General features: G+C 39.3%; 1 protein-coding gene across 1 annotated transcript; it reads right to left on the reverse strand.

The window, feature by feature from the left end:
* Positions 1–4,311: 4,311 nt before the first annotated feature.
* Positions 4,312–8,962, reverse strand: LOC104429838 (MLO-like protein 15). Its single transcript, XM_039302876.1, has 14 exons — positions 8,618–8,962; positions 8,428–8,485; positions 8,061–8,290; positions 6,626–6,751; positions 6,449–6,509; positions 6,253–6,347; positions 5,973–6,047; positions 5,769–5,857; positions 5,547–5,596; positions 5,413–5,453; positions 5,131–5,340; positions 4,975–5,042; positions 4,826–4,886; positions 4,312–4,725 (listed from the first exon to the last, which is right to left on the reverse strand). The coding sequence occupies exons 1-14, from the start codon at positions 8,738–8,740 to the stop codon at positions 4,450–4,452; spliced, it is 1,563 nt and encodes a 520-aa protein (XP_039158810.1). The 5' UTR covers positions 8,741–8,962; the 3' UTR covers positions 4,312–4,449.
* Positions 8,963–13,350: the final 4,388 nt, after the last annotated feature.

Raw genomic sequence — 13,350 nt, forward strand, 5'->3', positions numbered from 1 at the left:
AATTATGCTTATGGGGTAATTAGTTTAAGTTAATTAAGATTTAGGTGGTTAGTTAGATTAGATTAGTGATTTAATTATCCAATTTTGCATGTTAGGTTGTTAGATTAGATTAATTAGAGACTAGACAGGTTGTATTAATAATCTAGATTGGTTCTGAAATTTTCCGAGCCCATCTCGATATTTAATTAGGCAATTCCGGCCTAGGTTAGCAATTTTGGCATTTAAATTGAATTATTTAATTAATATTGATAAATATTTTCCGAAAATTAGACCGGATAGCCGAATCGAAATTTTGTGCCGATTACAATGGCGTTTTCAGTTTATGCAATTGAATGTTAATTTGTGCAAATTGAGTGCTGATTGGATTTTTGGGTAATTTATTCCAAAATTGTGAATTTCGATATTTATTTAGAAAATCTCGGTTGTTAGGTTTTAACACCAAAAATAGTTTTATATACTATATAAAATAGTGGGATTTTAAATTGGAGGTTATGGATTTTTCAGGTTCGATTTGACTGTATACCCACACACAACTATTTTCACCGGGTGTTTTAATATGAAGAAAATAGGCCATGATCACTATTTTAATGGAGACATTTGAGTACAATGCACAGTGTCCTAAGCTGAGATTGATTGGTCGTGTGTTGGTTAAAGAGAACCCATCTCGAGCTTTTAAGCTGATCATTACCCTATATGAGATACCCATTCATTGGGACTCGGGTTGCGATAGATTCTCGACCTATGCCCCTTCGAGGAAGCCATCTATTAAGATATAGACATCATTGTGCTCAATGACACTGAGACGATGCATGGCTATGCCAATAGACACCGAACTTATGAGTAGGTGGTACTCTTAAAGGGCAAATTTAACAATTGGAACGCATGATTGATTGAGCTGATGTGCCTGATTATGAGACAAAACTGTGCGGCATGGTATAGGACATGTTATAACGGTTTGGTCTTATAATCGAGACCCTTATGATTGATTGAGTTGATAAGACATTTCAATTATTGTGTGCATTAATTATATGTATTTGGGATATGAACTACGCTGACGTGCAGAAAGGAACTGAGGTGGGGTAAGTCCCCCATTCTCATTGTGTGGTTTGTAGCTAGAGCGCCCCGAGGCGTATTTCCTTCCTAATAAGGGTTTAGAGGGTGGACTTACTAAAACATTGTATCACTGGTTATTGTATAAACATTTTCAAGTCCTTAGTTGGTGGTCGTGAAAGATCGAAGCCCGGAGTCTGTGGAGGTGAAGTCTGAAGGATCGGCGTATATGTCCTACTAGCATGTTGTAGGACAGCTTCTTTGAGAGTTGACTTTTTTGTAAGCTTTTACCTAGACTCTTTTTGTATCTAAACCCAGTTGTTTATAAAAGTGTGCTTTTGAGAAATGTTACCATGTTTTCCTATCCCATGATGTTTGTTGTCAAGGGTTACTATTTCGCTTCCGCATGTGCATTAAAAATGAAATGGGTTGGCGACGCGTTCTAGGAACGTCGCATTTGTATCGACCATAAAGGAATGTGTGCATGCTCGAGGGTCGGGGCGTAACATTTTGAAACAACTTAATACTTTAGATCTATGAGAAATCAAATAGGCATGTCTAAATCAAATATAATCATCCATAAATGTGATGAAATAAATATCTCAATGCCTTCCTTTCACATTCATTGAACCATAGATGTCAGAATGTATTAAATGCAAAAGAAATTCAACTCTTTTACTTTTTCCAAATAGTTTTCTTGTTGTTTTCCTTACTAGGCAATGCTCACATATGGGTAAATCGACTTTTTCAATATTGCCCAGCAAGCCCTCTTTAGCTAGCCTATTCATATGTTGTTGGCCAATATGACTAAGTCTAGCATGCCACATATTCACATCATTATCATATGAATTAAAAGATGTGAAAAGGGAATAATAAATATTGACATTACCATAGTCAACATTCAATACAATAAAACCATCTAGAAAATAACCACAACCATAGTAGTTTATATTCAAATACAAATCTACACCATTATTATGGAAGTTCAAACTAAAACCAAGCTTTACCAACACTAAAACAGACACTAAATTTCGATGAATCTCCAGAGCATATAATATACCACGCATGTTTAATTGACAGGTGTCAATCTCTTTTACTTCGATTCTAAAGTTATTTCCTATATAGATCTACTTAGTTCCAATCGGTACTCGTCGAAATTCCACGAATGATTCTCTATCCTTCGTTATATAGTCTGTTGCTCCCGAATCTACAGTCCACAAAGGATTAGATTCAGTTAAGAATACAAAACTTGACACATAATCAAAGTTCTTAAGAGTACAAGGGGTGTATACCTTCTTTGACTCACGACAGTCGCGAGCATAATGATCCTTCTAGTCACAATCATAACATTTCATCCTTGAAATTCTCTTCACTCGAGGACATTTTTCTATCTTATGTTGGTTAACTCTTAGTTTCTTGCTAGTAGGACTTGATGCCTGCATTTCCACATTTTGAACGAATCAATGCGCTTACGCTTAGAGCTTGAAGCCCCTTTTGACCTAGGACCAGCACAACAAATATTTGTTTCTTGCTCAAATGCCTTTAGGCGGTCCTCAAAACCAGCAGGAAGAATAGAAAATTTTTCTCTCTTTTTGTGTCCATGTATTAAATCATGTGGATAGCCGAGGCAGGGGCTAGGCACTTTAAGGAAAGAGAATAAATTCACATATTGCATATTTCAACTCTTTCATGCTCACATACATTGATGATATATTGCCCCAAACATATGCCTCTACGTGCAATATTCTCTTTCATTTTTTCAATATTTCATCCGAAACATTCCAATCTACTCTGAAATATATCGCTTATATATATATAGAATTTTACGAATCCTTTCCAAAAATATCAAATCTCCATTCCTCCTAAGTTAATTTTCAATCTTCAGAGAATAACGGGCTTGGGTCAATTTGCTTTCTTTGTGGACTTAGTCAAATTTATCAAATTAAAGATTAGAACCATCAATTCAAACTCATCTGTCACCAGTCCAATGCAAATGCAATAATAAAAAATGCTCTTAAAGTTATATACTACGCAATTTAATTCCTTTCTTTTTATTAGAGATTAAAAATTAATCCCTAATTTTCATCGGGTCGCCAAAATTTAGGTGTCAACAATGGCAATACTACATTGCATCTGTGCAGCAGAAGCATTCAAAATAATTTCGGCGGCCTTAGTTCCTTAGAGGACTCCTTGGCTCACCTCCATCCATGACGAAACCGCGGTTGGTTCAGTGTGTCGAGGAGCAGCTGATGCTTTCTCAGGGCATCCCGAAGCGGGTGGTCCCGAGGATCCAATGTTCATATGCTCATTCGGATATGTTTATGTGCTGAACAGCAGGTTTCGGATTCTTAATTTGGTTCATTTAGAGGCCTAGGGCGGTCCAGGGGCGTCCCTACTCCCTTTTGCATTAATTCATTGTTTCGAAGCGCGAGTGGGTGTTTTGTTTCTTTTTCTCTCTCTAACAATTGAAAGAAATGGCTTTGGCGAAAACATGTATTGCTAGATTGGAGAAAATTTAAGCTCCATTTGTTTCACGGAAAACAAACGATTTGGAAAACATTAAAATGACTTTTTATATCGCCAGAAATAATTAGTCAATTGAAAATGACTTATTACCTATAGAGAGCTCCAAAAGGAGAGGCAGGATATTGCACAGACAAATTTAGATGTCAACAATGTGAATTTCAAGATTTGAAGATCTACTAAGCAGTCCTGGACATATTACCTGATACCAAGCAACTTAGCACATCTCTCTGCGACAAGATATGACAACGCTTGTATGCTGTGTCCGCTAGCAATACCAGACCAGGGCTTCAGCTTTTTCCAAGTTTCTTTTCTCCTTGGAATGTTCCGGTTTGTGACACTCGTGTTTACTAGTGAATTTCATCGTTCGATCCCTTGAAAGTTAGTCATGATCGTATTCGATGTGCAGTACTTAATGCCAAGAGCATCTTTTCAGCACATTCCTCCAAATGTCATTCTGGTGTGCTTCTCAAATCCAGATTACCACAGCACGCTCGAGTTGCTGATGACATTCGGGGATGATATCAATTGTGTTCTGCTTGAAATAATGAGTTAGTAAGATATTCACACTGCAAATTTGTAATGGGCAGGTTGTTTTCCCAATGTGAGCAACTGATGGTTTCATTATGGTTCGCTTTTAGGTCATTGAAATCTGATGATCACTCTATTCATCACCCCATCCGCCGGATGTCTCTTATCCAGTTATTTTTGAAGTTTCAGGTTTTGTGGTCGACCAGCAATAGAATCTCGCTATGCTGACTGATGAGGAATTGACACAGGAAAAGCATAACTGTACTCATACAGATGATGATGTACTGTTCAGAACAGTCTTGCTCTTCTTAATCGATTGTTTGTGAACGGTATGTTAATTAAGAACTAACTCCATGTCTTCGCCAGTGTCTGCATCTTGGAGGAGGTTGGAGATGAAGATTGCTTGATTTCCTGCGCTTCCACATCTCCCGTCGCAGTAAGATCTCCGCCATTTTTGGTCAGCTCAACTCCAACCAATCCCTGTTTTGAACCCGTTTGAACACTAGACCCATCAGTGGCTGGTTTTCTTAAATTATTGTTCTTTTTCGCCTGCTGGGCCCAGCCAACGAGCCCCTGTTGTATGTGTTCGTCAAATATTGCCTTCTTGAACGAAGTCCCCATCTTAATTACAGCAACAAAAACAAATGACAAGCACATCAGTCTCATTGTTTACCAAAATCACATGTATAATGATGTAACAGTCACATGACGGAACTCTAACCTGTGTTACAATTGCGTATAGAGGTAGTGTGCTGTAACTACAAAGGAGCTGGACAAACACTCTGCAGAACATAAGCAAAATTTTGCTGTCAGGAGTCAAACACCAGTTGTTGTAAGATGCGTGGATCAAAGAGATTATTCCAGCCTCACCCAATGACAAGTCTTGGGACGATAAAATCGACCTCGTGCATTAGGCAGGACTTGAATTTATATCGGATCTGCGGAACGGCAGAGCATTAGTCAAAGTCCTGTTTGTGCGTTGGGAATTTCCAATTTTAACTGACAATTAGCCCCACTTATCCTTACCCATATGAAGAGCAAGAAAGCCAGTTCAAAGGAGTTTTGGAACAGAATGATGTGAATCAGGATGAGAATGAGCCGAGGCCGGTGGAACCAGAAATGGTCATCAGAAGGCTTAACAACTAAGTCCCCTGCAACCGCTATATGCCTCTGGGCAACGTCCTGGGCCAACCGAGTTATCACATGCTCCAGTTTGGTTCCGACCGCCAGCAAAAGCTGCACAGAAGCAATAAGCCATTTAAATAAGAGAACCTTCTGCGTATGAGTTAGGGATTTCCGTTTCCTTACAGTCAACGGGATGAAAGATATCCAGAAGTACGCGTGCCAACCTGCACAAATTATTCCAAGACGGTTCTATTAATTGGAAATAATGTCACTAGTACAGCTTCTGCTCAACTATATGCTCTAACTAAACAACTTACCGGCAACATTGAGCAGCAAGAAGACCACAACGAATAGCCAAAGATACCAACTGCGACGAGGAGACGATCATTTAGTAAATACCCTGAGGAAGAAAGAGCTAAAATATTCTCCTGTTTTTATTTTCTAGCCAAAACGTTTACAAAGTTTTCTTTTGGCAAAAATGCACGCCCAAATTCTTTCTTGAAGTAAAAGGTAAATAGCAAAAAGCAATTTCCTTTTACCTTATTCCCACAACTTTCTTGAAATCGGCCTCCAGAGCGCGTATCATGTACTTGTGGAAATTGAATTTCGGATTGCCTCTACAGTGAGCCTATATAAATGAATGTAATAAATGCCAGTATTAAATTCTACTAGGATCACCTCGTCATAAATAGTCATCACAGGAGCTTATGGACTAAAAATTTATGTTCAGAGGAATATCGTACCATGATAAAACCAAACCGAAGCGTGGTATAATCCGACCTGGTCACACAACCATAAAACTGCTTGATAAAGGAATGCTGCACGAACAGGAAAATTGGTCAAGAATGAGCCGAGGCCCATGAAAATTGCCTGAATATGAACTTGGACATAATAGAAGACAGCGAAATGCCACATCGAAATATCAATACACAATGCTGGATGTCTCCAGTTGTTAGCCAAGACTTCTAGTGAAAAGTAAGTTACATGAACAAGGCAGATGAAGAGGAGCCCTTCAAGACTTACCACCCAGCTGAGTATAGATAAGTTCTTGCCAATGCCAAGAAAACGTCCTCTGATGAAGGTGTGCTCCTGAACATTTGTGAACTTTGTTCGCAAAGCTGCGCATCAATTTTGAAATGTTTGAGACTAGAAACTCGGAATATAGTGCAGAAGAATATACCACAGCAAAACTTTCCACTTTTGAATTGAATGACATTACCCTCTTCGGAGTCAAACTCCTCCTTCTGAATGGCATCCTCCCATCGCTTCCATAGGCGTATCTAAAAGCGCAGGAGATGAGATCAAGCACTTAGACAAATGATTGAAGACACATTTGAGAGATAAGAGACCAACAATGACAGATCACAGAAAGTCTCCTGGCAGGACTTAAAGTTACCTGTGCTCCCCCGCATAGGATCGTTAACGCGCAGAAAACCACGTGCACAGCGGCCAGCACGAAGATGAAAATGTGCAGATGATGAAGCGCCGTGAGAGACAACAACGGCACCTTCCCCACCTTCCCCTGAAACAATAATCACGGCGTTATTCCGTCACTCAATCTGACTTTACCCCATGGCTGAAGCCTCAAGGTACATTTTGTTATCTCCTTCCAAACAGATGTAAATCTCACTCGAATGGAGTCACAGCATCAGAACCGAGAAAACATCTAACAGCTGTTTCTGTATAATTTTTAGTGGCACAATAAATTTCTAATTTTCACGTCGAATGAGCTCTTTGACTTGGACAAAAATAATGAAAAGGATATATAAACGGAAATGTTCATTATAAAAAATGCCAAAGTGAAAGGGGAATAAAAAGACACCCAAGCAATCTAGAAAAATGAACCTCACCTTAAAAAGAAACGAAAACAGTAACTGAGAATACTTGAAAAGCCAAAGTCATGGCTCACTGTCTAAACCATGTCTATGAACAAGGAAAACACAACCATTGTAGATGGGATGTCCAAACCTTACTAGTTTCTAGAAGCTTACTAATCAAACCTTACTCATGAACTCTGCAAAAATGGGGGTTTCTAGAAGCTTGCTGATCACTGTTTTAAACGATGAGGTTGTGTTGTCTTTTGAGGTTTGTGTGGTTTTTCGACTCCTCGGCCAAAATAAGCGGAGGAGAATGAGCGGGAGAGGAGAATGAGCGGAGGCCCCCAGAAAACTTTATACAGCTTATACCGCAGGGTCGTTTTGTTGGCCAAGGTGGCGTTTCAGGCGGCCATGAATCCACCTCCCTCCCTCTCCCTCTCATTTTCTCTCACGATCTCAGGCTAGGAATGGATTTATCAGTCTCCTCTCTCCCGCTCATTCCCCTCTCCTCTGCTTATTTTGGCCAAGGAGTCGAAAACCACACAAACCCCAAAAGACAACACAACCTCATCATTTAAAATAGTGATTGGCAAGCCTCTAAAAACCCCGATGTTTACAGAGTTTATGAGTAAGGTTTGATTAGTAAGCTTCTGAAAACTAGTAATCGCCACAACTGTTGAAAATCTGCAAAAAGTGGGAGCTCACTTTACTCATGGTGAAGCTCGCAACTTTCTCTTTTTCGTGCCCAATCAAGGCAGGGGGTGCGTACATACACCATCAACATATATTAAAAACCATCTCTCTCTCCGAAGTCAAAGAAAAACCAAATGAAAGAGAACAAAATGATGAAAGGACAAAGGAAAATGCACACCACAAAGGAACGCATTCGAAGGGATAGAATTTGGCTCTGATACCTTGTTATAAGTACAAACCAAAATTCTAAACTGGGGATATTTCAACAAGGGGAGAGAGGGAGAGAGAGATGAATATCTGGGATATTGAAAGCTTAGTTACCTTGCCACTGCCGTAGTCAGAGGAAGCCGCTGAATCTTCGGTGAGATGGCGGCGTCCTCCAGGAGGGAAGAAATTAGTCAGGAAATGAGCAGTGGTGCTGCTGTGCTTGTGGGCGGCTCTCTTCTTGCAAGGTAGCCACTTATCCGCGAGCTCTTCCGAAATGCAAATCTTGCCTATACTGTCTTGGAACACAGCGAGCAGGAGCGATATGAAACCCAACAGCATTAGCTCTGCCATGAATGATCATCCGCACATAAAATTCAACAGCTTTAGAAACATAATTATGATTTTTCAGTTTATAAGGACACGTGAATGAACCATAACATATGGTAAATGAAACAAAAATTGCTGCGTGTTTAAGGATAACCTTCTTTGATTTTCTGTAAGGCGTCAAAGAGCGGTTTCTGGTTCCTCTTCTTGAGATACTGCATTTGCCAAATCAGAGAGAGAAGAAGGTCACACATTCTCATCAGTAGAGACATGCGGAGTTATCAGACACGCCATAGTCGATGCACAAATATATCAATTCGGCGGAAAAGAACGAGAAGAAAAGGCACCTTGCCGGCATAATGGAGAAACCGCTCAACAGCCAGAGAAATGACGACTATCACGGTGCAAACAACGGCGAGCACCCACGTTGGCGTGAACTCCAACGTCGGTTCGTTCGCTCCTCCTGCCATCCTCTCTCTCTCTCTCTCTCTCTCTGTTGAGAAATTTGATATGAATGTGATATGTGCGTGTCTATATGTATTGTGTATGTGACTAAACACGATGTGGCATGGGAGGCTGAAAGAGTATACGCTGGACTAAGAAAATGGGATGGTTGCTCTCAGATTGATCAATAAACTAGCGTTTGACTACGGTCACCAGTGGTGAAGGTAGGATTGCATGCTTGAAATGGTAAATGCCTCTGAATATTTTGTTAGAACGTGTTGACACCTAAATATTGGCGACCCGTTTAGTTATTTATTACATTAAAAAATTAGGAATTAATTTTAACCCTAAAAAAATATTAATTAATTAATTAACTGCATAGCATATAGTTTTAGGTGCATTTATTTTAATTTGCATTTACATTGAGTCGGTATAATTTGGTGGTTCTGAGTTTTAAGTTGACAAGTCGGACTAAGCCCACGAATAGAGCAATTTGACCCAAGCCTGTATTAAAAAAAAATCCTATTGCAATTTTTGAAAAAATCAATATAGAATATTCATTTTTGCAAAAGAAATCTAGAAGAGGTGTGGAAAATAAAAAGTGATATTCGCAGATGTTGATTTGAAAAGGAAATTAAAACCTTAATCTTTGGCCGATAAAAAAAAAGTTACTCGTGTAGGGTTTATGGCCCGACATTGATACATACAGCCATTGAGAGAAAAACGAGAAAAACGTCAGTGGCCCTGCTTCCCAATCGAGAGACACGATCATATGAGAGAGAGCGCTCTAAAGTAAGCTTTCTACGAGAACCCCCGTGACACTGTCACCAAAGTCGTGCCGTCACCATTCACGAGGCCGTTCTTTTTGCTGTCCGGTTCAACAAGGATGGCTTGCTGCAGTTCCTTTCATCGCATAGCTCGGACCAGCCATATTGACGTGACCTACAAAGGTCCCACACTTGCCGATTTGAGTTAGCAGCGTTCCTCCACTTTTCCTCTTTGGTTCAATAATTGCACTAGTAGACCCATGTGGTCTTTCGGCCAACCATTTGCAGCAAATCTAACGTCGTTACTGATCCCAAATCATCGTGGCCAGCATCACTTTAGCCGCGAAGTCGCTCGAAATTTCAACCAGTCTCAAGCCAACGTGAGCCGTGGCGCCTTGCTGCCGTGCCAATTTGCCATCGCTTTTTTTTTTTCAGCAACGTCCAGCCATGGCACCGCCTCACCACGCTTCCTAGTGTCTTCGTAGCAATCCGAGCGACGGCCGCAGCTTGATATCCCATCACATCCGAACGGGATTCCTATTGAAGCTGTTAATTCTCACTATCATGCTAGGCAACGTACCTGTCCAGATTGCACTAATCTAGACCATTGTTGCCGCCGGTCTTCTTTCTTCACAAGGCACCTGACTTTGACTAATCAAATAATTGTCCCCTGCAGCACCATGACCCACGAACAGCACCAAGAAACGTAGCCAAGCATCGCTGTGTTTTGATTCGCAAGTCCTCAGAAGCTTGTCTTCGATCACTAATCCAAGCTAAAGCCAACGTGGATCTGCGAGTCTCGCCGAGAAGCACCCCGGGTCAAACCAAATTCTTCCATGGCCCCACGTTTGGTTGTGACAATCGCAAAGGTCACGAGTTCGAGCCACCACTGAACCTATTTCGACGCTCTAAGTCCCAATAATTCCAAGCGAGATCTCAGCCCAGCGTGTCTTCTGCAAGTCTTTCCAGCAAGTTTCCCACGACAAGTAACCTTGGTTGGGCCGCATCAAGCCGCAGCAACGTGTATGGTTCCATACAATCGAGACCGATCCTGCAAAGTTCTATTCTTTATTTTTGCGGCAGATTTTTTTGGCACGGTTTCATCACCCATTACACGCAGAAGATGCCACTTTCTTATTTCTTTTGATGTATAGAAGTGGCCTAAGAGGGTTGCTCGGTCAAAGTCTTCAATGGAGGCATTCAGCAAGCATCTGAGTCACTAAAATCTGCGCAAGAGACGGGCACACGTCCTTTGAGTAAAGGAGGACGCATACATTGAAAGGAGGGAGGATTTCCCACACCTATTTTATAGAAATTTGAAGCATCTCCCAATTGTTGTTCTCTAGGTTTCTCGGATAAGCCTTGCTACTGATACGACAACAAAAGTTATCGTTTTGCAGATTGCTTCTCGAGGTTTACGCGCATATTGTTGAATCCAGCAATCATCAAGGAGCTGCATGCAAAGCCGCCTGGCGGGTAACCATCTCGTGAGCCTCGCCGAGAACCACCACATCGGGTTGTGAGTAGCCGTTTGAGGATCGGAATTTGGAAGCCAATATTCGAATTATGTGAAAATCTTATCTATTTTGATTTCTGAAAATTCTGTTTCTTTATTTGAAATATTTCTCATGCATTGTTGAAATTCCAGACAAACCAATCTTAACTCGCAACTGCACATGAATTTTTATTCTATCTATAAAGCTTTAGATGGAATAATTATTCCCGACGCGAGAGCAAAATTGATATCTTGATTTTTAAGGCTTAAGATCAATTTATTGATTTTATTAGCGAAATAATTAAGTTTATTAGATATCGTTTCCAGATTCGAACGGTGGATAATATTTTTTATGATCGTGAATGATTTGATGCTTATCTTTTAATTGCTTTATTTATCCAAAAATACAAATAAATAAAAAAGATTGCATTTGCATGTCATGTAGATTTGATTTGATTTCCTAGATAGAATTGCATGATAGATTAGTTAGATTCTTTTATAATTACATTAGATGTTATCTAGGTTAGATAAAATCTTTGAGTTAAATTGCATGTCGAGATAAATTTCTAAGGGTTGGTCTCTTTCCTAACTTAAAATAGATAATATCTCACTTTAGTTAGATTTTTTTTTAATATATTTTAGCACTTTTAATTTCGAATTTCATGGAAAACACCCAAAAAAAAAAAATTGTCTTTCAATAAATTAATTTCATTCTCTATGATAGGTTGCATGCTCATTAAGAAAACACAAAATTTTATTTATGTCATATAGTTTAGGTCATATTGCCATGTCATATTATTTCGTGTTAGATTAGTAGCACGCATTACATAAAGCATGATTCCCATTAAATAAATGAAAAAAAAAATTGCGTGTTAATTAGAAATCATATCTATGAGTGTCTATGTAAATTCTGATCTAATATTGCAGATAATTTCGATGTTATGAGGTGAGTCCTGCAATTTATTCATTGTTATTCTTGGATGTTAAATTAGTGGTTTGCGCACCCGCCTTATCACCTCATATGTTAGGGAGGTAAATTAAAATCAATTTAAGCTGCCTGCAAAATATTTTTTTTCAAAATAAAAGAAAAAGGTACTAAAAGGGCATTAGAGAAGTTTAGTATAACCAAGTCCCCATATCTAAAGTCTTTGGTTCGTAGAAGTAAAGTAATTCCCCATTATTTTACTTGGTGTCTAATCAACCTACCATAAACTGATTAGTGACAACTCCTAGATAAAATTTATTTGCATGTTAAGAAATTTGAACCAAGTTGCGAATTGGTATGGGATTGGGAGAGCCCAAGCTAAATCTAGGCTTAGTAATCCATTAGCCAAACTCTAAATGGTACATTCAAAAATTTGGTCGACCCCTTTAAAGAAAACCATGTAGAAACCACATAATCTCGTCTGGTTGGACAAGACAAAATCAATCTTGGTACTCGGACAAGTTCGGATCGGAATGTGTGATTGACTTGGTCTAACAAGATTGCAGTCGGTGTTGACCTCTTAAGACTTCTCCAGTTTGGAAGTTCCCATGTGTTTTAGACCTAATCTTGCACGATTCTACCATCTTTCTGATGACATTCCACGCGAGACTACGATTCAAGTCTAATGAAAGAAGAAGAAATTACCAAAGAAATGAATGAGGAACTATCAAGACAAAGAGTGTGGTTCGATTTGAAGGTCAATACAACGCAGGGAATGCTAGTCGCCAAAAAATTCGTGATGAATCTGAAGGGTATGGAGTCCACAATTGATCAATCACACAAGTGTTTCTCATCCCTAGCTACCTCCCAAAAAAATAAAACCCACAAGTGTTGTTATCACACAACTTTTTACTGTGGACTCATTCAGAAAATCATAGAAAGAAAAATCCTAACAATCTCGTGTGTTATATGTGTCCACCAATTATAATTCCATCTCATATATATACATAAGAAAGCTAGTCAACTTTAATAACCTACTCAAACAAGCAAATATACTTGGATTTAGTTTCCTAACCTCGAGATATATTTTCACTATTGGGGATGATCACAGAGAAAAAATTCCAGCACTCTCTTGGTTGCTTAAATGTCCACCGCGTAAAATTCCATCTCATAGACATATATCTTTGCTCTATGTGTCCACCGCGTAGAATTCCATCTCATATTTATACATAGGAAAGCTAGTCAACTTAGAAAACCAACTCAAATAAGAAAATATACTCGGATTTAGTTTCCTTCACATGCTCGAACTTGAGATATATTCCCATTATTGTGTATGATCACAAAGAAAAAGTCCCAACATTCTCTTGTTCGCTCAAACGTGTCCACCACGTAAAATACCATCTTATATATATCCACTTAGGAAAGCTAGTCATTAAAAAACCTACTCAA

Source organism: Eucalyptus grandis, chromosome 1 (assembly GCF_016545825.1).
Source record: "Eucalyptus grandis isolate ANBG69807.140 chromosome 1, ASM1654582v1, whole genome shotgun sequence".
NCBI lineage: Eukaryota > Viridiplantae > Streptophyta > Magnoliopsida > Myrtales > Myrtaceae > Eucalyptus > Eucalyptus grandis.

Bases quoted from the DNA above. Each gene is read 5' to 3' on its own strand.
- LOC104429838 (XM_039302876.1), bottom strand. From the start codon at position 8,740: ATGGCAGGAGGAGCGAACGAACCGACGTTGGAGTTCACGCCAACGTGG. The intron at 5,858-5,972 runs GTACGATATTCC...TCATTTATATAG, and splicing joins TTCGGTTTGGTTTTATCATG to GCTCACTGTAGAGGCAATCC. The intron at 5,597-5,768 runs GTAAAAGGAAAT...TCCTCGTCGCAG, and splicing joins AAGAAAGTTGTGGGAATAAG to TTGGTATCTTTGGCTATTCG.